This window comes from Penicillium arizonense (genome assembly GCF_001773325.1).
Source record: "Penicillium arizonense strain CBS 141311 chromosome Unknown PENARI_contig002, whole genome shotgun sequence".
Lineage (NCBI taxonomy): Eukaryota > Fungi > Ascomycota > Eurotiomycetes > Eurotiales > Aspergillaceae > Penicillium > Penicillium arizonense.
The window spans coordinates 1,496,574-1,517,835 of NW_019173279.1; the positions used below are offsets into that span (position 1 = coordinate 1,496,574).

At 51.1% G+C, this 21,262-nt stretch overlaps 7 protein-coding genes across 7 annotated transcripts; 3 read left to right on the forward strand and 4 right to left on the reverse strand.

Annotated features, from left to right (window-relative positions):
• Nucleotides 1-897: 897 nt before the first annotated feature.
• On the reverse strand, nucleotides 898-2,313 carry PENARI_c002G01608 (putative RNA 3'-terminal phosphate cyclase; the record flags this gene model as incomplete). The annotated part of the gene is made up of 1 exon (XM_022627240.1): nucleotides 898-2,313. One exon carries the CDS (start codon nucleotides 2,311-2,313, stop codon nucleotides 898-900), a length of 1,416 nt encoding a protein of 471 aa, XP_022492445.1.
• A 479-nt stretch (nucleotides 2,314-2,792) lies between these two features.
• PENARI_c002G09930 (uncharacterized protein) lies at nucleotides 2,793-5,330 on the forward strand (the record flags this gene model as incomplete). Its single annotated transcript, XM_022627824.1, has 1 exon — nucleotides 2,793-5,330. One exon carries the CDS (start codon nucleotides 2,793-2,795, stop codon nucleotides 5,328-5,330), a length of 2,538 nt encoding a protein of 845 aa, XP_022492243.1.
• An 824-nt stretch (nucleotides 5,331-6,154) lies between these two features.
• Nucleotides 6,155-7,769, reverse strand: PENARI_c002G04193 (BAR and SH3 domain-containing protein; the record flags this gene model as incomplete). The annotated part of the gene is made up of 4 exons (XM_022627424.1): nucleotides 6,155-7,048; nucleotides 7,104-7,220; nucleotides 7,278-7,595; nucleotides 7,656-7,769. The coding sequence occupies 4 exons, from the start codon at nucleotides 7,767-7,769 to the stop codon at nucleotides 6,155-6,157; spliced, it is 1,443 nt and encodes a 480-aa protein (XP_022492853.1).
• A 725-nt stretch (nucleotides 7,770-8,494) lies between these two features.
• On the forward strand, nucleotides 8,495-10,493 carry PENARI_c002G10314 (DNA helicase ZGRF1-like domain-containing protein; the record flags this gene model as incomplete). The annotated part of the gene is made up of 2 exons (XM_022627841.1): nucleotides 8,495-10,083; nucleotides 10,136-10,493. 2 exons carry the CDS (start codon nucleotides 8,495-8,497, stop codon nucleotides 10,491-10,493), a joined length of 1,947 nt encoding a protein of 648 aa, XP_022492709.1.
• A 130-nt stretch (nucleotides 10,494-10,623) lies between these two features.
• Nucleotides 10,624-11,831, reverse strand: PENARI_c002G11412 (class I SAM-dependent methyltransferase; the record flags this gene model as incomplete). The annotated part of the gene is made up of 3 exons (XM_022627919.1): nucleotides 10,624-11,336; nucleotides 11,483-11,599; nucleotides 11,747-11,831. 3 exons carry the CDS (start codon nucleotides 11,829-11,831, stop codon nucleotides 10,624-10,626), a joined length of 915 nt encoding a protein of 304 aa, XP_022492218.1.
• A 908-nt stretch (nucleotides 11,832-12,739) lies between these two features.
• Nucleotides 12,740-18,214, reverse strand: PENARI_c002G06276 (putative nuclear migration protein (ApsA); the record flags this gene model as incomplete). The annotated part of the gene is made up of 2 exons (XM_022627563.1): nucleotides 12,740-17,692; nucleotides 17,771-18,214. 2 exons carry the CDS (start codon nucleotides 18,212-18,214, stop codon nucleotides 12,740-12,742), a joined length of 5,397 nt encoding a protein of 1,798 aa, XP_022492357.1.
• Nucleotides 18,215-19,092: 878 nt separating this feature from the next.
• PENARI_c002G07027 (U2-type spliceosomal complex subunit CWC24) lies at nucleotides 19,093-20,100 on the forward strand (the record flags this gene model as incomplete). The annotated part of the gene is made up of 1 exon (XM_022627615.1): nucleotides 19,093-20,100. The coding sequence occupies one exon, from the start codon at nucleotides 19,093-19,095 to the stop codon at nucleotides 20,098-20,100; it is 1,008 nt and encodes a 335-aa protein (XP_022492302.1).
• Between the last annotated feature and the right edge of the window lie 1,162 nt (nucleotides 20,101-21,262).

A 21,262-nucleotide genomic window follows, 5' to 3' on the forward strand; every position in this document is an offset into this window, starting at 1 on the left:
GATAGGGTGTCGTGCAGTAGGTACTGCAGGTAAGTGGGCAATCCCTGTCAGCCCCCAAACCAAATAAACTACCATGGATTGGAGACACACACCATGGTACATGTACATGAAAACATCACATCTATCCGTGAGATCCCTAACTCTGTATCCATAGTGGACCAAATCTCAACCATCTTACAGTTGGGCAGACACCCTCTTAATAAGTACAATCTATTTACAACAAAATACGAACCGAACAGGAACAACCCAATTTAACCCACGCTCCTATAATAGTCCAGCAAACCCATCCCAGGACACTGACGTTGCAAACCTAGATCTGACACAAGTCTCAAACAAATTGCATTCAAATTACAGATTGCCGAACAAATCCAACGCGCTCAAGGCTCACTTGTTACTTTCCGAATATCCGAGCCTCCGAACCACCCGAGTCTGGAACGCGTTCCTGTTCCTGGTTCGCGGGTCGGGTGGAAGCGCGAAACGGCTTTCACTTTAATTCCGGTGTGTCCGGTAGACTGGACCGCTTTTTTTGCCCTGCTTGGATCGTGGCGGATATCCTGTAATCTCGGGTTTTGGGTTGGGTGTTGCGTGTTACGCGGCACTTGACAGGGGGCTTTTTGGAGGTTGGGTGTTTTTTCTGTGGGCATGTCATTTCTACCATAGATGTAATGTAGATGCTGGTTATGGATATGAGAGGGGCAAGGTGGTAAGTGCTTAGTGATCTGATCTGTGTTGTTTGATGTTTCTACCAAGGTTGGTGGGTTGGGCTTATGGCTAGGTCGGTCTATTGAAGAGTACGAAGATTCGGTGTCTTGTTTCGGGTATTTTGGAGTATTCTCACAATCCAAATTTGCTATGGAAGCCTAGATCGATGCGCTTTTCAGGTAGGCATCTAGATATTCACCCATTTCCTAGCATCTGCCGGCATACCCACTCTGCTGTCTTCGTATGCAGGGTCCATTCTCGCTTGTCTTCTAGGGCTTCGTTGGCTCCCTCAACTTCGGGGTGGCATGCCTTCCCTAATTCCTCAAAAATGACTATTTGATCTCGCATGTGTCGATCTAGACATGGTTCACTTCCAGGAGGGCCTGTGTCATCTGTATTTGGACTCTCGTTCGAGATCTCTTCAATGAACCCGTCCACACATCGGCCAACCAGGCTCTTAATCCCATAAGCATCTGACTCATGTCGAGAACGAGAATCTGACCGTGCTTTTTGCTTCCCTTTGTGCTTTGGTTTGCTCCCTTGGTCGAACGGATCTTTCGGTAAACTGCCCAGAGCATCATGCCCTATCCTGAAGCCCGAGGAGGTATGGGCCACAAGGAGGATATATACATGACTGCGGTGGCTTGTAGCTTCCGAGGTGTGGATCTCAATAGGAATTGGTATGTCATCGGCAACATCTCTAGCAATGTCATCCCCTTCGGATTTCGAAGTCGAGGGCTTCGCAAACGTAGACGGGTTCAACTTTTTCAGTGCACGACGCAGGGTCTTTTGGGTGACTTGCTCAATATACTGACGGGCAGTGCTTCCACCCTCTCCCAGTGCACCCGCATTGATAGGTGGTGAATCTGGTGCCAGTACCGTAATATCAATTTTCGTAATTCCCCCACGCTTGTGGTCCATGAGATTGATCCGTGGAAACCCAGAGATTGCGGATTGTGAACCTGTCCTCGCTTCATCTGAATTATCTTGATGTCCAAGTGGATGGATGAGGAATTGTATTGAGCCTAGCTCAACCGGCCCTGATGACCAGCCACGCTTGTGAAGGAGAATGAAAAGAGGGGGTAGTCCAAGTTTAGCGAAATTTGGTACAAGGACTTGTGAGGCGTAGTCGTATGACGGAGAGAAAGATGCATTTGTTCCACCCGTGATGCTGACTGTGATGAATGGAGCAGCTGCCTTTGCTCCGACGTGAAGTAGGTATGGATAGAGAGCCTGGAACACAAGAAAGATGGCACCAGCTGTCGGGAGGCGAATATTGTATTCAGTCTGCACCTCAACTTGCGATAGATCCACCAAAGGTCCGTTGTTTGATTTCGAGTGCTGCGGGAAAAAGTTCAAGAACTCGGAGCCGATCTCATTGCCAGACACTTTGCTGTCACTGATCTCGCCCAGCAACTTGACGGCTGCGACATGGGATCCTTTCAATCCCTTCTTTCCCTGGCGATTTCCGCGAACATGATCGATGTTGACTGGCTGACTGGTCAAGGTTGACAGTGCGAGGGCAATGCGGACCAGCTGGCCGCCTCCTTCTAGGGTTCGCCCGTTCAAGTTAACGTGATCTGACTTCGTAGTTGCTCGGGGTTGCGACATTTTGAGACTCATCTGCGGTCGAATATCCTGGGGTCCGAGATTCAGTCTACTGTAATAAAATAACCCATGGATGACTCGTATATTCACAGCCTCAACTTGAGTCAGAATGCGTCAAAAGGTGCTGTCTTGGCGTGACTCAGCGCTTAGAGTGGGCGCTAAGCTTTGCAATGCAACCAGATGAAGCTCTGAAAATCTATGATGAGCTTTGAATTGTGAAGTGAAAACAGAGAATGAAGTTGCAGGCCCCTGCCATTTACGATGGCTCCTTCCATAGTTGCTCTTGCCTGCCATATTCCTGGCTTCCACTCATCGCATTCTTCTCTTCACATCTCCCACATCAGAATATATACTCTGCAGACTTCTGAAACATGTTTTCCTCATCCATTACACGGAATCGACTGCGAAGGTCCATGTCGACCCGCTCAATTCGCAAAACACGGCGAGCCCCAGACCCCGAGATCGTGAATCCCGATGTCGCCATGCTTCAAGCAACTGCCGCAGCATCACGGGCAATGCGTGGAAGTGATAGATCGTCGCAGGAACAAAAGACCTCATACGACCGTCTGGGTGGTCCAGCAAACATTGCCGTTCCTCGAAGACGCCCCGGATCAAGCCTTCGGTTTACAGATGATGGGACCCAGAGAAGCTTCCCAGCATTTACAACCCCACGCCAGTCTACAGAAAGAGCTGGCGGAGCCGGCCGAGTTTCGCGTGCAGATGATTCTGCTGTCCTTCCACCAATCACAGAATTCAGAGGTCTCGATGGGCGTAACAGCTCTGTTCCCTCTTCATATCGTCGGCTACGCAAAGCCAAGTCAATGTTCTCGACCAGACAGCAAACTTCACAGACCCCGTATGGAGTGCCGGCACTGCCCTGTGGTGACCCCTCTGATCCTGAACGGAGCCCTGGTTTCCACCTGCCACGAACAATGAGACGGACAATGTCATTCCTACACGGAAGTGGTCAATCGCAAGCTGACCAGGACGCCAAGAACCATGATGAATCTCTTCGGCTGGCTCGAAGCCAATTCAATTTGGAATCCGAGGACGTGGGGATCCAGACTCGCCGGTCTTCCTTCTTGCTCAGGCGCAAGAGGGAGCACAGGCCGTTCCGAAAGACATTTCGTGCCACAAGTGAGGGTGGTACTGATCAAAACACTGGAGATCCTCGTAGAACGTCTCGGACTATATCAAGTTCCATCAAAAATGGGTTCAGACGGGTGTTTGGCTTCTCCAAGATGCCAGAGCAATCCGCCTTGCAGGGCGATATCAAGTACGGCGAGCCCTTCAACACAAGCCCCATCGAGAGAATATCACAGGATTGTTCTCGTCGCGAAAGCAAAGATACAGAGCGTTATGCTGGCCCCAGTCCTTCCCCGGATATGTCCTATACTCCCAGCTGTGATAGCCTTTACACTGGCAAGTCCCGAGTTACCAGCTGGGCTGACTCTAGCATAGCAGACACTGTTACTACCAGGAGACCTGGGCACCGCCAATCGCTCTCCTTTATCAGAGAAGATGGAGACCTGGACCCAAGGGTGGCTGCAAGCGACATGGGAGATTCTGAGAATCAAATTTCTTTGGATATGAGATCAAATCCCCGTCCAATCGGGGTTGTGGACAGCCATGAGCTGTACTCTGCTTTGATGGAACAAATGGGCCGAAATGCCCTACCCAACCCGAACGAAGGGATTGTTTTCGGGTCAGTGCCAAAGCATTCTGTTATTCCAGAACGGAACAATTCAGTGTACTCTCAGCGCGGTAGGCGCAGTATCCGCCATGTCCCAAGCGAAGGATCCTCAGCCTCACCCAAGTCATTTGCAACAGCACGCGGTGGTGATCAGTCAAGCCCGCAGAGGTGTCACCCACATCTGAGCCGATCTTTTGCTTCCATGCAGACTTCCAGGGGCATGTCTGTTTATGGGACAAGTCAACAAGTCCCAGGAAAATCCCCACGTTCAATGTACGCTGCGAGTGAGGGATCCGAGGATGAAGACGGCAGCATCATCATCGCCCGGTTCGGGGGTTCGAAAAGAGATGTGGTGTCTCCAAGTGTTTATTCCCGGTCCACCAGTGGCAATACCCCGACAAATGCTGACAATACCGATTCAGTTGACACGCACACCCTATGCGTGGACGATGAACCTGGAACAGCAACAATCTTTGCTCCTCAGCGAACTACTTACAGCTCATCGAAGCGCTCTGCTCGCATCGCATCTTCCAGAAGTCATGCCAAACCCAGTGCTGATTGGCACCAATGGATGAGCTCCCAGATTGATAGGATTGAGCAGGCAAGCCCCACGAGAGAACATGTCAGGGAAGATGCGCAATTCCAAGATGATGACGAATACCTGACCAGAATAGCTCAACAAGTCCCCATCCCTGGTCCGGTCTCAACAAACTGTATTAACACTCCGACTAGCCAGGGTTATGCCGCGCACAAATCTTCTGTTGAAATCAGAGTCCCATCACAAGGCAATTTCTCTCGTCCTTTCAGTCAGGCCTCCAACATGAGGACCATTTTGGCATCGCAGAAGTTTGATTCAGGGGTCATGGCACAGGATTACTCGAGCACCCCAGCCACGGGTCCAGTCGCTATATCTAACGAAAACGCTTCGCCCAAGTCTAGCCAGATTGCTGAGGACGAGATGCTGTCGCCAATCCGGATCAGATCCAGTAACATGCAGGCCCCAGAGTCCCCAACGCCAAAGAAGATGGGAGCTAAGCGGACTTGGACGCAAGAGCAACACCGACGGTATTCCGCCAGACGTCCACCAATTTCGCAGGATGGTAAGCCTGGCCAGTTCCGATCCATGCGCAACCAACGAGACGCCCGTGGTAATAACGAGAATGTGAGACATCAACATGAGTACAATGACGTGATGGAAAACTATCATCTCCAGGACATTCACTCTACCATCTCAAGCAAGCGCATGGTGGACATGTTTTTGGACAGTCGACGCCAACAGATGGGTGAAACTTCTGATAACAAGACAGCAACCGAGGCTTTTATTTGAACATGGATCAGTCGAATCGCGTAGTATCTGATTAACTTTCAGAAGCCTTTTTGTTTTGTGTTTCATTTGTTGTATTCTTCCGTCCTGTATGCAGAGTCATCTACTCTGTGGACCTTTTACTTGATATAGGTATATGCAGCATGAATTCAGATATCCTTACTATACAGGATTCCTCGCGATCAATAAATAAAACCAATTTACTCATTCCTCTATGGTCAGGCAGAACGGTAGGGGGGCCAAATAAAAACTACAAGTAAAAAAGAAACTCTCCCTCGGGGAATCGAACCCCGGTCTCCCGCGCTTATCGGTTTTAATGACAAGCGGAAATCATCACCACTAGACCAAGGAAGATTGAATGACCGAGTTACTGCTCGACCACTTGGCTGGTTGATAGAGATATTTGGCCATCTTTGACATTATGACTCACTATGTCAAAAATGCATACTTATTGTGCCAACACCCCCCATCGCCAATCTATCTTAGTACTGTTACCAACTACACCATTCTGTAATGTGTAGTGGTTGCTGAGAGCTTTCTGTTCTTATCTTCAATGATTTTACAGGTGTGGTCACTTTTTAAGATATATTTGATCATGATGTATATTTGATGACCAGCCCTAGGGGTTTACAGTACAAATATCGAAAGCAAGATCACATCCATACAAAGTATACGAGTATTCAAATAAAAAACAACAAATATCATTAATTGCGTATTCGGATAGATAGGTATGTAGATATTCGCATGCCACAGTAAAAAGAAAACCCCAGATTCGATCCCACCATTTTGCATCTTCGCTCCCAACCACCCAAGATATATCGCCCCAATCACTCCACATAATTCGCAGGGAAAAACCCCTTCTGCCCCCTCAACTCACCCTCCCACCAATCATCCGTACTATCAGACTTCTGAACGATACGAATCTGATCACCCTCCCGGAAAACCAAATCATCACCGCCCTGCCCACCGAAATCATACAACGCCGTTACAAACGTTGCAGCACGTTTCGGCGGTGGCGGTGGAGGACGCTTCTTCTTTGCAGCGATTGCAGTGGCGGTATCCAAGGGTGTACCGCCCCTCGGCGAGGCTGATGCCGAAGACTGGAAGTAATCTATGTTCGGACCAGCGGGTGCGAATTGCATCACGCCTTGCGGCATGGGCTTCGCGGCTGGCATGGACGCTGGTGGGGTAGGCATGAAGGAGTCTCCGCCTGTGGAAAGAGGAGTTGTCGCACCGGAGCTGGTGACTGTTATGTTGTGATGGGTGGTAGTCGACAGGGGTGGCGAGGGCGAGTCCTCCTGGACGCAAGAGTTCGGGCCTAGGTTTGGGGCTGGGGCTGTTGATCGGCTGCGGACTGAGAGGTTGGAGATCGAGGAGGCGGTGCTTGCTTTGCGGCCGCCTATCGAGGGTCGTTTGCTGTTTTGTTGGTCAACTGAGGCTTTGCGTAGGGCTTTGCCTTGTTGCAGGCAGCCGAAGCTTTCGATGTGGGACTGGACGGGGTTGTAGGCGTATTCCCAGTCTTGGACGATTTGTTCCATTGGTAGGGGTGGGGATGGGAATCCCTCTTCTTCGCAGTAGGTGTGTAGCACTGTGTAGTAGTTTGCTAGCATGCGGTTCTGGATCTCGACTTGGGCTTCCAGGATATATGGGGTCAGAGAGAAGACCAGGGAGACTAGGGTTGGGAGGCGCTGGCGGAGGTCATCATCGGCAGCTTGGTACACCTGGAGGGCGGTCAGTGTCTGGTATTCTCTTGGTGCTCGACTTTTATCTGCGTACCACTTTTGCATTGGCAAGTTCCGTCTCAGCTTTGGCCAGGTTCACATTGTCGCGATCGGAGCGCTTGGGCTTCTTCAAGAGGCCATCGACGCGGCCTTGGGAGCGTTCAAAGTCAGACTGTTGAAATGAGATGTTAGCACCCACAGTCCAGTCAAACACAGGCTTATCACCTACCTTTTTGTCATTGCGCTTCTTGATTGTCTTCTTCATAGGCAGCAAGGATTCCTTGGCATGTGCAGCTGGCCGCGTCATGCGATTCTCGACAGCATTGAGCTCTTCCACCAGATCAGTCCGCAATTCATCATATTCCTTGCGTAGTCGGTTTGTCCGAGCTAGCTTGACTGGGTCTGTTTCCACTGGGTTGTGGTTGGACGGGGTTTCTGAGGAGCCGATAATAGGACCGTAGAAGCCGTCGAACTCATCGATCATTCGACTCTGGTATGTTGCGATGGAAATCCAAGCATCACGCCAGGCTTGGGTAGAATCCACGATCTGATAAAGTAGTGAGTGTTAGATATGCGAACGCGCGTCCTAGGAAATATGGATGCCTACCTTGCCCAGGAGCATATCAGCATCGTCAAAGTCCTTCAACAGCACAGCAATCTGGCTATCATCTGCTGATTGCTTGGTTGTCATGCGCCCAAAGCGCCTCTGCATGTTCTGCATTCTGGGGGATTGGGGAGCTTCCAAGTAATGAGTGGGGAAGCGGGTTGGAAGCGGGGAGAGGTTGGAGTAATAGTTGACCACAGATGAAGTACACGGTGAATCTGACACAGTGCTCTGACAAAACAAGCCCAGAAACTGAAGCCAGAGTGAAGGTTGGCAGAATTAAAAATCGGAGAAAGGGAGGGGGCTGCGTCCATGACACATGGCTTGGCCCCAATGTGTTTCAGCCTCTCATGCGGCTCTCTCTCCCCTCCCCTCCATCTTTCGTAGTGCCGATCAATTGTATATTATACTTCGAGTATCCCACTCAGCCCAGTGGACCCTTACTCCACTCAAAGCCAACCGTGTCGCATTGGTCCAAGAAACTGTGTACTGTTCAAAGTGCCTCGCTTGATTCCGCGTGGGGGCTGGATGCTTGTATTGGGGGTCATTGACAGGGATATACTTAGGGTGGGGGCGATGCCATTGGCCCCAATGTATTTCATGAGAAGCGTAGGAAGCAGAAAACCATCCAACAAGTTCAACGTTCAACCCACGACCAGAGCAATGAGTAGAGAAATTAAGAGTGAGTACATGGTAGATGTAGAAGTATAGTTTCGTGCCTGAGGCCTACCGCGTTTACATTTTCCCTTATCCGGCTTATCGTATCCTGGGACCTCCAGGGCTGAACGGACCAACCTTCAAGTACTTACATCCCACTGCCATGAGTTGCATGGGCAGACATGATGTCAACGCCGTCCTCGACCGCGCGAAGTGCGACCGCAACTTCGCCTCAGGTCACCGCGTCGGTCGTCAAATTCCACTGCCTCTACACCCACGATCTGCGGCGCAAGTCGAAACGATGGCAAGATGGCTATCTACGGTACCACAAGTTTAACAAGCGCATAATGGTCTACGACGAGAATGGAAATTTCATTGGTGACCATCACTGGCGATCCAATGACGAGGTCCAAGATGGCGACGAACTCGAGCTGGATAAGGGTGTTCTGATACAGGTTACCGAGTGCACGGGGACGAGTGAAACCGATATCACCAACCTTTACGAGAAACGAAAGTCCAGCCAGGGTTCACCACAGACAAAAGATCCAGTGTCCCAAGCTCCCCGCTCTTCGGCGCCTATCCGTTCCTCCGGCTCCCAGTCTTTCCGTTCGCTAAACGATCTGTTGAATATAAAGAAGACTCCGATCGGACACCTTGTTTCTCCATACGAGCAAAGGAATCCCCCACCGAAAACGCAGAATACCCAAGAACCCACAAGACCGACGAAACGTCAGAAGACAACCACGGCGGTGCCTACACTCCCCGAGAGAAGCTCGCGCGTTCACAGTCAGGTCATTGATTTGACGGAGCCGAACCCCAGAGCTTCCCTGAGACAGGATACGAATTCACGGGCAGAAAAAGAGCCTCTCAGTTCTGGAGGTTACCCAGTGACCGATGCATACCCGACAGTTCGTGAAGCTACACGGACAACAGTTGCGCCAAAGCCAACTCTGCCCCAGAGAACCAATCTTCCTTCTACGACAAGAAGCACGGGAGTCGCTGCACCTGAAATGATGAACAATCGACCAAAACCAATGGCGCCACCTCGTGTAGCACCCAAGGCTGTACAACCTGCCGCACCCGCGAACAATAGACCTCAAGATCCGCTGCGGCCTATGCAATCGCAGAGACCCGGCCCTGTCGTCACAAGAAATCCAGTACCTGCTGCACCTGAAACGGACATTAGTCGACCAATACCAAAGATGCCACTTCTTACAGCACCCAAAGCTGTGCAACCTGCCACACCTGTGAACAATGAGCCTCAAGACCTGCCGCAGCCCCAGAGACCCGATCCCACGGAATTTTCAAGACCTTTTGTTCCGGAAAGGTCTATGGAAAGCCAATCCCCTCTACCCCAGGGAAGAACGGCAATGGATGAGCCCGTTACAGGGGTCAGAGATAGATCGAAAGATGTGTCGAACCCCATGCAGCCACCAAGGCCGGGTCCTCCGACAGCTTCGAGGCCACCGTTTCCAGCGCCAAAGCCCCTTACCACTCGTCCCGTACCGAATGCGTCAGTTCACACAACCAATAAGAACGCAGAACTTGTGAAGCCCACAAGTGACACAGCTTCCAATGATATGCCACCTCCCTCACGCCCATCCAAGGCAATACCGTCAGACAAACCCACGACTTCTCTACGGATGGCAGCTGCAAAGCCACGCAGGAAGCTGATGTATAGCGCACTGCTGCCAGGTGATATCTTACAAAAATCCTCGTCTCCACCAACAAGGACACCCCCATGTGAGACTACCACAATTTCCCAAGAGCCGCAGTTAGTATGTACCCATCCAGCAGCCAGGATTGCAAAGCTAATGTCTACTTAGGTTTACAAGACCAGTCGTTTCCCCGACTAAAAATCCTGGGACTGCAAATGAAGACTTCATGCCGTCAGAGTCAACACAATTTATATTCGACGAGATGCTAGATGGCTCGGGCTTCAAACCGCCTTCGGCAATTCGAAATCTTACGGCAAGAAGGTCTCTTGATACGCCTTTCCGCAAATCAGTATCCGATCCAACTGCATTGATTTCACGACAAGGCCATCAAGCCCCATCAAACTTTACGAGAAGCTTGTCAAATGCAGCGGACCAGGAAACCGAACCCAAAGAACAAGGACCGTGGACCTCTGAAGCTTTGGATCTGTTTGATTTCTGGCCCGCTGGACGTCCAAAACCTACTTGATGAACCCATGATACCAAGAATTATCCTGCATACCTTCGCACATTGATATAACATATATGATAGAGAAAAATGATACCCAATTGACATTGACAATAAAGTTATACCATGTGGCCCAACAAGTACCATAATCCTAAAGACCCTTCTTAACCAAAGTCCCAGAAATATAAGGCATAGCAGACCACTCAAAAGACCTCTCCAACTCAAAACTCTCCCAACCCCCATCAACCTCAGCAGCCCTCGACAAAGCCCCCTCGATATCACGAGTCAAACAACAATCCCCAATAAACCAACTCCACCCAAAGAACTGATAAACCCCTTGCGCAATCCTCGCTACAAAAGACCCCTTAGCCCTCCACCACGGATTAACAACATGCTCGGTAACAAGCAGCCGCCCACCCGGCTTCAAAAGCCCATACAACTCCCCAATCGTCCGCTCCATCTGCGGCACCGAACAAAGAACACGAACACACAATATCGTATCGAAAACACCCGCGCTGGCATCATCCTCATACTTATCTACCACGCCAGTCCCCGTCGCCTTAAGCGCGGGAATTAGCTCTGCGGCTGCTGCGCCGCAGGGGAGGATGTAGTATTTCTCAGAGATGCCTTCGGCGATTGCACGGGTGCGCAGCTCGGCGTGGAGGCCTGTGCAGGGCTCGGCGCCGTAAAGTGATGTTATGGAGGGGGATGTTAGGAGGGGCATTTGGGTTCCTGTTCCTGGGCCTACGTCTAGGACGGTGCCGCTGGCTGTTTTTAGGAGTGGTGGGATTAGGGCTGAGCTGCCCACTGGTTGTGGCGGTTGGTTTGTTGTTGGGTCTGGGCTCATTAGGCGTTGGGGTTGGGCTGGATTGGTTGGTTTGTTAGGGAATTTTGTACTTTTGATACGGCAGTGTTGTGTTGATGAAAGAGTGATATTGTGTTGGTCTCTTTCTTGCTTTTCTCTCTCTCTTTTTTTTTTCTAAAAAAAAGCTCTTTTTCTGGGGACTTACAGCTGAATTCAACCCAGAAATTGCCGAATGCTTCGTCGCGGAGTCTGCGAGTCTGGGTGATTGGTGCGAGGATCTGGCCATTCTTGAAGACGGATTCAGCGCAGATTCGGAAGTAGTCTGTAGTATTACTATTAGTGCATGTTCACAAGAGTGACACAAGGTCGGCTAAACAGAAAGGTATTTGGAAGAAAGACCTCAATGTTGAAAAATTGTATGCAATCTCGACATTGATATCTTCGGCGTCTGTTCGGCCTCTGTACTTACGGGACATGGCCCAAGTCATGAGTTTTGCTGGCTCCAGCATGCCAAGCATTCGCTCGGTAAACGGTGGTGGTGCCTCAGAAGACATGATGATGGTGATATGTTCAATTCCGTATAGAATCAAAAATTATCCAAAAGAGAGAAAGTAATATAGAGATAAAGTAGGAATAAGTTAGGGCCGGCGGACGGACCCCGTGATGTGGTGGGGACTTCGGCGTCTGAAATGCGTGACAACCAATTGATGTACAGCGCACTTATCACCCATGCCAATGTTACAATATCCCATAAACTGATAACTTAACGTTGACTTGAAATAAGTACAGGGTATAGAAATGTTTGAATACAAGTTCTGTCTAAATAACTAAACAGGGAGCAGCACGCAAGAATCCTACAGTGTCTGACGTATACCGATGAAAGGTATAGATCAACATATTGAACATAGACTAAAGTCTAGTAGCTTGTTCTGTTGCACAGGGTTTGCACAAATACCTAAAAAGAAGATGGTCACATAGTTGAAAGAGCGGACAGAATCATGGCATGTAGTGGCCAGAGGAATTATCGACATAAAAAGAGAATATAGGAGAAACGCAGATCAGACTGGGAGAAACGATCCGGCAGGACGCCAACTGGAATGAATGAAGGACAGAGAGAGTGGGAGAGTTGAGATCTGTAGAGACTAAGGAAAGAATGATTGTAGGCGAAGGAAGGAAAAGTGTAGGTGAGATTGTCCAGAGAAGCATTCTAGAGCAACGATCCGTAATCATTGGCGAAGTCAAAAGAGTCAAAATCCAGGTCTCGGCTTTGAGTGCGAGAAATTCCACGCGCATAGGCACGAAAAGGTCGAGTTGAAGGAAGTATTAAAAAGCGTGGTTGTGGTCGAGAGACAGAAGAAAGAGAACTCGTGGTCATTATCTCTATAAGTGACTCAAGTTGTCTGGGTTGAGGACCTGCCACAAACCCTACGAACAAATCCCAATCTCATGAGGCGATCGATGTTCAATGAGGGTGGGGGGAGTGGATGCGATCGACTCTCGGGCTATACCGACTAGTACGCGAAAGAGAACCCACGTCGTGCTTGCCATCACAGCAGGCACGGACATTTTCGAGCCGGTCCAAGTCTTGTGTCTCATGGGCATGCCTCAGGTCATCGACGCTGTCTTGGCCGCGGATGCTTTCATCAAGCATGCTAGGAGACTGGGCGCCGTGCCGTCCCTTCAGACTGGCAATTGATCCCCGGATTGAGCTGGAGATCGTGCTCAGCCGTGACGAAGAGCGTTGGTGGGCTTCATCGGGGACTTGCAATGAGTTTGGCCCGGGTGTACTGAGCGCCGGGGAAGCACGGCCTCCGCCAGACCGCATGGACATAGCAGATGCCGCTCGTTGTTGCTTGGGTGCATTACGAACGTTGCGACTGTTGTAAGAGGAAAACGACATCCTTGTTCCCTGTTGAGAGCCAGATCGGAAACTAGGATTGAACTCGTCGATATCATCGAGGGTCACGCTGTTGTGGTCTTCACAGTTGTCGTTGGTCTCCCTCAAAAGAAGATAGGACAATGCATTGAACCAAGTCTCGTGTCTCTGGCTGGTCGTAGCCGTGAACCGAACCCGTCGGCCAGGGCTGACAACCTCCAAGCTCCTGCAGTGAAGACCCGGTGGGTACGGGTTATCATCAGCAACCACCCGCACTGCCTCAATAGGCACACTCTTGGTACGAAGTTCGCTCTTTCCAGCGGTTTGCGGGTCGTGCGCACTCCAGTACAACGTACGGGTATAGGGGTGGACCCAGAAGTATCTTCGGTGCCTCGTTGAAGACATGTCTGCCGAACCGGTCTTGCGAGTGTACTTCCAAAGGAATTCGCCAATCATGGTCTGAGTGATGGCCTGGATCATGCGAGGGTCAGTGTTAGGTCCATAGCCCTGAGGCATAGGACCGGCATGAGGGTTCATGTTGAAACGCTCCTCAATCTCGGACGCGAAGGACGAAACCGAGGATCGTCGTGACATCTGACTTTGACTGCTTCTCCTCATTCTGGGCTGAGAGGAAACGGTTCTCGCAGAGCCAGAGCGCGTAGCCTGTTCGTTCGGCGTAAGCGGTCGCTGTGTGTTCATGCGATAGGCAGAGGCGGGGGCCAAAGGAGGACCCATGACACCGGTGGGGGAAGGTGGCGCCGCATCGACAGACTTCTTCTCGGCGGCCATAATCGCCTCCCGGTGATCGTGAGGCAGGGGTGGGTGAGCACTGAGACCAGATGTCTGGCTTGTAGCGCTGTGAGGCCGATGGTAACTGGGCGTCGACTTGGCAGATTGAATCTGCGAAAGACGAGGCCGAGACTGAGGCTTGGGTGTTACAAAAGGTGCTGCAGCGGCTGCGCCGACGACAGCAGACTCCTTTGATTGCCCTGTGAGTTGACTCTCTGAAGTATGCGGCCGTGTAGAGCCGCGTTCCATAAGGATCTGGTCGATTTGCTTCGAAGACAGGATTGTTTGCGCGCCATGGTCCATGGTGACAAAACTAGACTGTCTTCTGGTGGAGCGAGCGAGAGCGTTGCCTGAGATATCGTTCAAAGCCAGCCCGGCACCAGCAAGTTGGTCACTGTTGTTGGTGTTGGCACGGCTGCGAGTAGTCTCACTAGAATGGTCCTCATGAACAAGCACTGCGGCCTTTGAGTCTTCTGTTGGCTCAGTTTGGGTAGACAGGTGCGCCACCGTGGGAATAACAGGCGATGCAGACTGCACAGGCTGAGTTTCCACGGAGCGCACAGAGGAGAAAGACAACGCCGGCGGCTCAGGCATAGCCCGAGGCTTTGGAATGGCCGGCTCGGTGTATGTCGGATCAAGGGAAGAGATTGTCAAACTAGGGAGAATTGGTTCAGGAACATTAGCCTTGATAGGCGCGGTGAACTGAGCGGTGATTGAGGAGAAAGTCAAGTCGGGAACTTCACGCTCACGCTCAACGTGCTTGATAACATCAATGTATTTGATGACAGGCTCCGGTTGAGAAACGGTTGCTCGGATAGGTTCCGTTGTTTGAGCAGTAATAGAGGAGAAGGTCAACTGAGGCAATTCAGGCTCACGCTCAACGTGCTTGATAACATCAACATATTCAATCACACGTTCCGGCTCCGCAGGGGTTGCCTTAACGGGCGATGTCGATTGTGTAGTGATAGACGAGAACGTCAGCTCAGGCAATTCAGGCTCACGCTCAACGTGCTTGATAACATCAACATATTCAATCACACGTTCCGGCTCCGCAGGGGTTGGCTTAACGGGCGATGTAGATTGTGTAGTGATAGAAGAGAACGCCAGCTCAGGCAATTCAGGCACACGCTCCACATGCTTGATAACATCGACGTATTCAATAACACGCTCCGGCTCAGCAGGTGTAGCCTTGACGGGTGATGTAGATTGAGTGGTGATAGAGGAGAATGTCAATTCAGGCACCTCAGGATCACGCTCAACATGCTTTATAACGTCGACGTATTCGATCACACGTTCCGGCTCCGCAGGGGTTGCCTTGACGGGTGATGTAGATTGTGTGGTGATAGACGAGAAACTCAACTCGGGCAGCTCGCGCTCACGCTCGACGTGTTTAATTACATCCACATATTTAATGACGGGTTCTGGTAAAGCAAGAGTTGCTTGAACAGGCGCCGTGGTCTGAGTGGTGATAGAGGAGAAGGACAGCTCAGGCACCTCTGGCTCGCGTTCAACGTATTTAATGACATCCACATGTTTGATAATTGGTTCTGGCACGTGAAGCTTGGGCAGAATGGGACTGGTAGTCTGTGATGAGACCGAAGACACGGTCAGTTCCGGAATCACCGGTGCGGGGAACTCATGCTTCACAGGAGCGGTGATGCCGCCGTTGATATAGGAGACACTTAGCTCAGGGTGCTTGGGAGCCTGAGGCGTGGTTTGTTCGGAAGAGATGTCCGCAATGCCCATTTCTGGCAGCTCAGGTTGGGCATTTGCCTCTTGAACCGAACGTTCATCCCAGAGCATCTTTGGCGGCGTAGGGACATTAGCCAAATGATCACCATCCGCAGGCGAGGGCTTGTGCGGTGTCCACTGTGTTCCTGCGCTGACCAGTCTTGGCGTTGCCTGTGCTTCCTCGGCGACTCCTCGGTCTGCTGTTGGCTGGGTCGGCGTGCTTGGAAGAGCAGCTTCAGTAGCAAAATTGGCACTGATGGGAAGCGTATGCTCCCAAGGTTCGGTCATCACCCCAGAGTCAACCATAATAGGCTTAGGCGACGCGTCCAACATGGCCTCTGAAGGTCTGCGTGAGCCTGGTGTAGCCTCCATGCGCGGCGTAGAAGCCTGAGAAGTTTGCTCATCTTCATCGCCACCTTCGAGTTCTGCTAGTTCAGCAAAGAGGCTCTGGCCCTCTTGAGATACTGGTGCTCGCTCAAACGTAGGTGCGGGTGATTCACGAGAGCTTGAGGGCCGACTAGTCGAGGCGAATGGCGCCTCCCCGGATGGGCGAATGCGTCTTGACATGCTTCGCTTAGACTTGACCCGAGGCCGGGAGATATGTCTTTGGCTTGGGGAGGGGAATCCTGAATCATAATCCTCGTCATCGGTAGAGGCAGAAGCCGTGCTGTGATAAGAATCGCGATCACGAGTCTTGGACATCATCAGGGAAGAGGGACCTCGGCTGCGTGGAGTTGTTTGGACATTGTTCTCAGTCTCAGTAAGATCTGCCGAGTCACTGCTGTCATCCGCCATGCTTTCCACGCCGGTCTGGAATGCTTCACTTTCGGTTGCGGTTGCTCGCTCATTTGCCGTCTCAAATCCGTCTTCAGCTTCAGTGGCTGTCTGGTAGATGTCACTGGGCTCATCGGGGGACACTGTGCCAGGGCGACCCATCGACCTGGTCATGGCAGGCTTGTGAGTAGGACTGATCTGACCGGCGTTATCTTCCCAATCGGTATCATGAAGTTCAACAAAGGACTTCTCTTTGCGGCCCGCGCCCAGAAGGTCTGGACGAGGAGGCTTTCGAGACGAATCTGTCTTTGTCTTCTGTCGCTTGCTTGATCCGTTTGGAGCAGTAGTCTCACGGCGACGTGTCTCAATCTCATCACGGGCATCTTGCAGCATGCGTTTGAGCTCGATCTTCTCAGTCTTCTCACGATGAATGGTACTCTTAAGATTTTGGATCATGCGGTGAGCGTGACCAAGCGAGCTCTTCAAGGTTTCGGACTCCAGGTGGCCATGTCGAGGAGTGAACTTGTTAGGGGAGGGTGGCGGGGAACTTTCAGGTGTGATTTGCTCCGGCTCATCATCATCATCATTATAAGCAATATCCCGGTTGCCCTGAGTTTCGTGCTGCCTTAAACGCATGGCAACAGCCTTAGCAAGCTCTTGATTCTGAGATGTCATTTCTGCGAGCTTCTTGTGCAAAGCAGACTTCTCCAGCTCGCCAGAATTCAGATTCCGGCGTAGAAGATGGATTTCTGCATCGTTTGCCTTCTGCATCAAGCTCTGATCCTCAAGTAACCTCGAATTGGCTTGCCGTAGCTCCTCCAATTCCCGTTCAATGGCGTTCTTTTCAGAAGTTGACGCGGTCAGCGCGGTATTGAGTCGACTCTCACGCTCTGCAGCTTCTCTAGCAGCCGCCATCAACTCGTGTGCTTGCGTCTCCAGTGCCCAATTTTCGTCCTTGTAGCGCTGCTCACTGTCATCAAGTGCCCGGATTCGTTGCCCATATCCCTCGGCCTCCAACTCAAGTCGCGACTTTTCCAGATTAACAGACTTGAGCGTCTCTTCCCGTTCTGCGAGAAGAGCTTGTAGCTGGCGGACTTGAGCCAAAAGGGAGGTGGAGATCTCAGTCGCAAATTCGATATCGTGGACACGATTTGACTGTTGATTGCGCTGCTTCCGGGATGGAACGCTGACTTTGCTAGGGGAGTTCGTGGCTTGACTGGCGAACAAAGCCGGGCTTAGAGGTGACTATCCAAAACTCAATGTTAGTCTGGCCGAGTAGCCGAAGGAGCTGAAGCAAGTGCAAGCATGCAACCAAGGTTGTACCTTTTGATCAAAAGACGGCGTTCCGAGCTGAGCCTCCTCTCCCCCTGCAAGGCGTTTGGGCCCCAAAAATGCCCGCGCCGACTCACGACCGATCTCATTATACTCCTTCTCCAGGTCCGCGAGTTTGCGTCGCAATTCCGGGCCCATCTCTCCCTCATCCTGCTGTTGCTCGACCTCCTTCAGCTGCTCCGATAGCTGCTGCTGCTGATCGATTAGGGCTGTTCCCAATTTCGAGGCTTCCTCTAATCGACGTTCCGTCTCCGCCAGATGAGCCTCAAGGGCTCGTTTGGCCTGGGCTGGCGAAGATGCATTGAGGCTAAACAGCTGCGTATCGAATGACGAATATCGGTGGGCGTCGCGTGGGGCTGGCCGTCCGCCATTCGAAACGAAGGGGTCTTCCATGGATGCAAAGGAGGTGATGTCTTCAGGGTTGGGTGCTGTCATGATCCGAAATTCGGGGGCCTCAAACGGCATCTGACACCTCTCGTTAACGAGGATGCAGTTGCCGATGAGAGGCAAGGAAGTCGCGCGTCAATCTTTTTATTTCAGATTTAGACGGAGGGCATCATCCGAACACCTGCCGGAATCTTGTCGGAGATGTTGTAAGCCAATCGCCGAGCCGACCAGCGACCAGATGTTTCAGATTACCGCGCGCCGATGCGATGGGTGTAAGGCACACCGTCGGGAGGTGTAGAAGAAGTAAAGGAGGGGAAAGTCGAATGAGTTAAACAATAAACACCGAGGAGTTTTGGGCGAATAATCAGTGAGATCCGGTACCTGAACCTTGGCCAGACACACGCGCGTAGGTGTCAACCAACCATAACAAAGTGGTTGGATCTGCAGATGTCGCCGCAACCTGATCGGCTTTTAAATAAGAAAACAAAGGAAAGGATAGAGCGAATCAGTAACAAAATGAAAAGGGAAAAAAGGAGAGGCAGTTGATAAGACTGGTCGAGTTTGGCTCAGGCGGGGAAGAAAAGAGAAGAGAAGAGTGAGCGAACGTGGTGTTATTGCCAAATCGCACCGGTGTTTGAGATTTGAGATGAAGTGGGCTACCCCAGAAACTACGATCGGCTACAGTACAATGTCGAGGGATGTTAGATATACAAGAGTCTTAAGTGTTTACAGTAAACAATAAATAAGATTATACTTCCGTTTGTGTTTCTCTTCATCCAACGCGTCCCAAAGTGAGACGTTGATGTTTGTCATGTTTGCCACTTTTGCTTACTCATCGCTTCCACCGCCTTCGATATCTCGCTGTTGCGACAACTGGAGACCTTCTTTTCTTTCTAATCAGCTCTTTTTGCTTGCAGACACACATAATGACTGAAGAAACAGTTGCAGATACTGTGCCCCAGGTCGCCTTTAAGAAGCGGTCCAAGGGCAAAGCCAACTTCCGCAAGAAGCCCGCAACGCCACCTCCAGCTTCTGACTCCGACTTCACCTCGTCCGATGATGATGAGGGCAAGCGGATTAAGAGGCGGCGCAAGAATGCAGCTGTGACAGCATCATCTACAGCAAATATGACGAGGAAGCCTGATGACGAGCCTACCACCGCTGCTCCCCTCCCATTGACCTCGAGCAACGACGCAACCAAACATTCCGACTGGTACGACGAAGACCTCAATGCGAAGAACCTACTCGGCACTACTAGAGTACGACCGGGACAAGCCTCTGCGGCTGCCTCGACCTCAGAGCCTGACGGCACCTACAAAGGCGCAGCCAACTACCAAAACTTCATCCAAAAGAATCCAGACGCACCGACAAAGTTTGGTCCTGTTAAAGCGCCAACCAACGTCCGGACAATCACCGTCACCGACTTTGCCCCCGATGTGTGTAAGGATTGGAAACAGACTGGATTCTGTGGCTACGGAGATTCTTGCAAGTACCTCCACATGCGTGAGGATTACAAGGCAGGATGGGAGCTGGATCGCGACTGGGAGGTCAACACCAAGGGCAAGAAGCTAGACGGACGAGTGGTGTCGCAACGAAACGGTGCAGGGAAAGCCGCCGAGGATGATGAGGAGGACGAGGACGAGATGTTGGAGAACATTCCATTTGCCTGCATCATCTGCCGAAAGCCCTATAAAGAGCCTATCATCACCAAGTGTGGCCACTATTTCTGTGAATCATGTGCTCTGCAGCGATACAGGAAGAACCCCACATGTGCAGCCTGCGGTGCGGGGACTGGCGGTGTCTTCAACGTTGCAAAGAAGCTCAGCACCTTGCTGGATAAGAAGCGGGAACGTGCGCGCAAGTTGCGCGAAGAGGCGCTTGCAAATGGAGAGGAAGTTAGCGACGAAGAAGAGGGGGAGGAGGAAAGTGAATAGGTGGAAAAGACATCCATGGTTGTAACATATAATGAACATGAACAGCAGCTGGACTGCAAATCAAGTATCTGACTGTAACCATTGAGTTCTATGTCGAGGCGTGGTGTCTAGGTACATGTATAGCATGAAACGCTAGACTCGGCCAACCTTTGTAGCAGAGGCACTGAATATGAGAGCCAATAAATGTGTAAATATGTCTGGACTCGGCATTGATACATGTACTGAAGCCCATGACAGATAGATGTACCTGTAGGTGACGCCCAAGTTACATGGCATGGAAAGTCTTTCTTCCAACGCAGTCTCTGACCTGCAACTCAATAAGCCAGCCAAGGCATCACCCGGCCCCTCTAATTAATGACGACGAGATCTGCATTTTACGAGATGAGCCAAGACATCTCGATAGCCACAGCGGCAGATTGCGCACATGGATAGCTTCGTCGCAGTCTTCCCAAGCTAGACGATATCTGATCGCGGGTGAGATGCAGGGTATATTACCGCTCAAAGAGCAGAAAGCAACACTGATTAAGTACCTGTACAATCTGTACGGTCAAATGTCGATCCCAACCGCTCGGACCTAGAAATTAACTCGTCTGCGTCTCCGCTTGACACAATTGCCAAGAATTTGTTGACCATCATGAGTTACAATCGTCAACGCAGGCTGCGCAGAACAATAACTTCAAAAATCTACATGCGCTCGCAATGCAATATTCACATTCTCTCCAAGACAGATCTACATCAGCTTTGACATTTATTCCTTTCCAGCAAAGCGGCCACATCATTGCTCCTGCTGATCGGTGGGCCCGGGGCGGTCATAGGCAGCCTGCCGCGAAGGAAGCACAGAATCCACTTGAGACCCTGAATGCGTTGAACTGTTTGGTTCGCGATGAAGCCGATCAATCAATGGCTTGCAAGGCCGATCATTGGGGCCGTCGAGGCTGTGCGAGACTCGAAGATCCCAAAGAACAGCCCACAGACCATTGTCTTAAGGGTTGATTCATTCTAGCGACACAGACTCACTCCAATGCGAGACTACTGTTTAGCCTGGTGGAGGACAATCGCCAGTGTTCATTATCCTCCACGTCAAAAAGGGCAGTTTGAGCGCGAACGCCACGTGGAATCCGTGGTAGTAAGCACACGCGTGTCGGTGGGTACAGCAACTCGA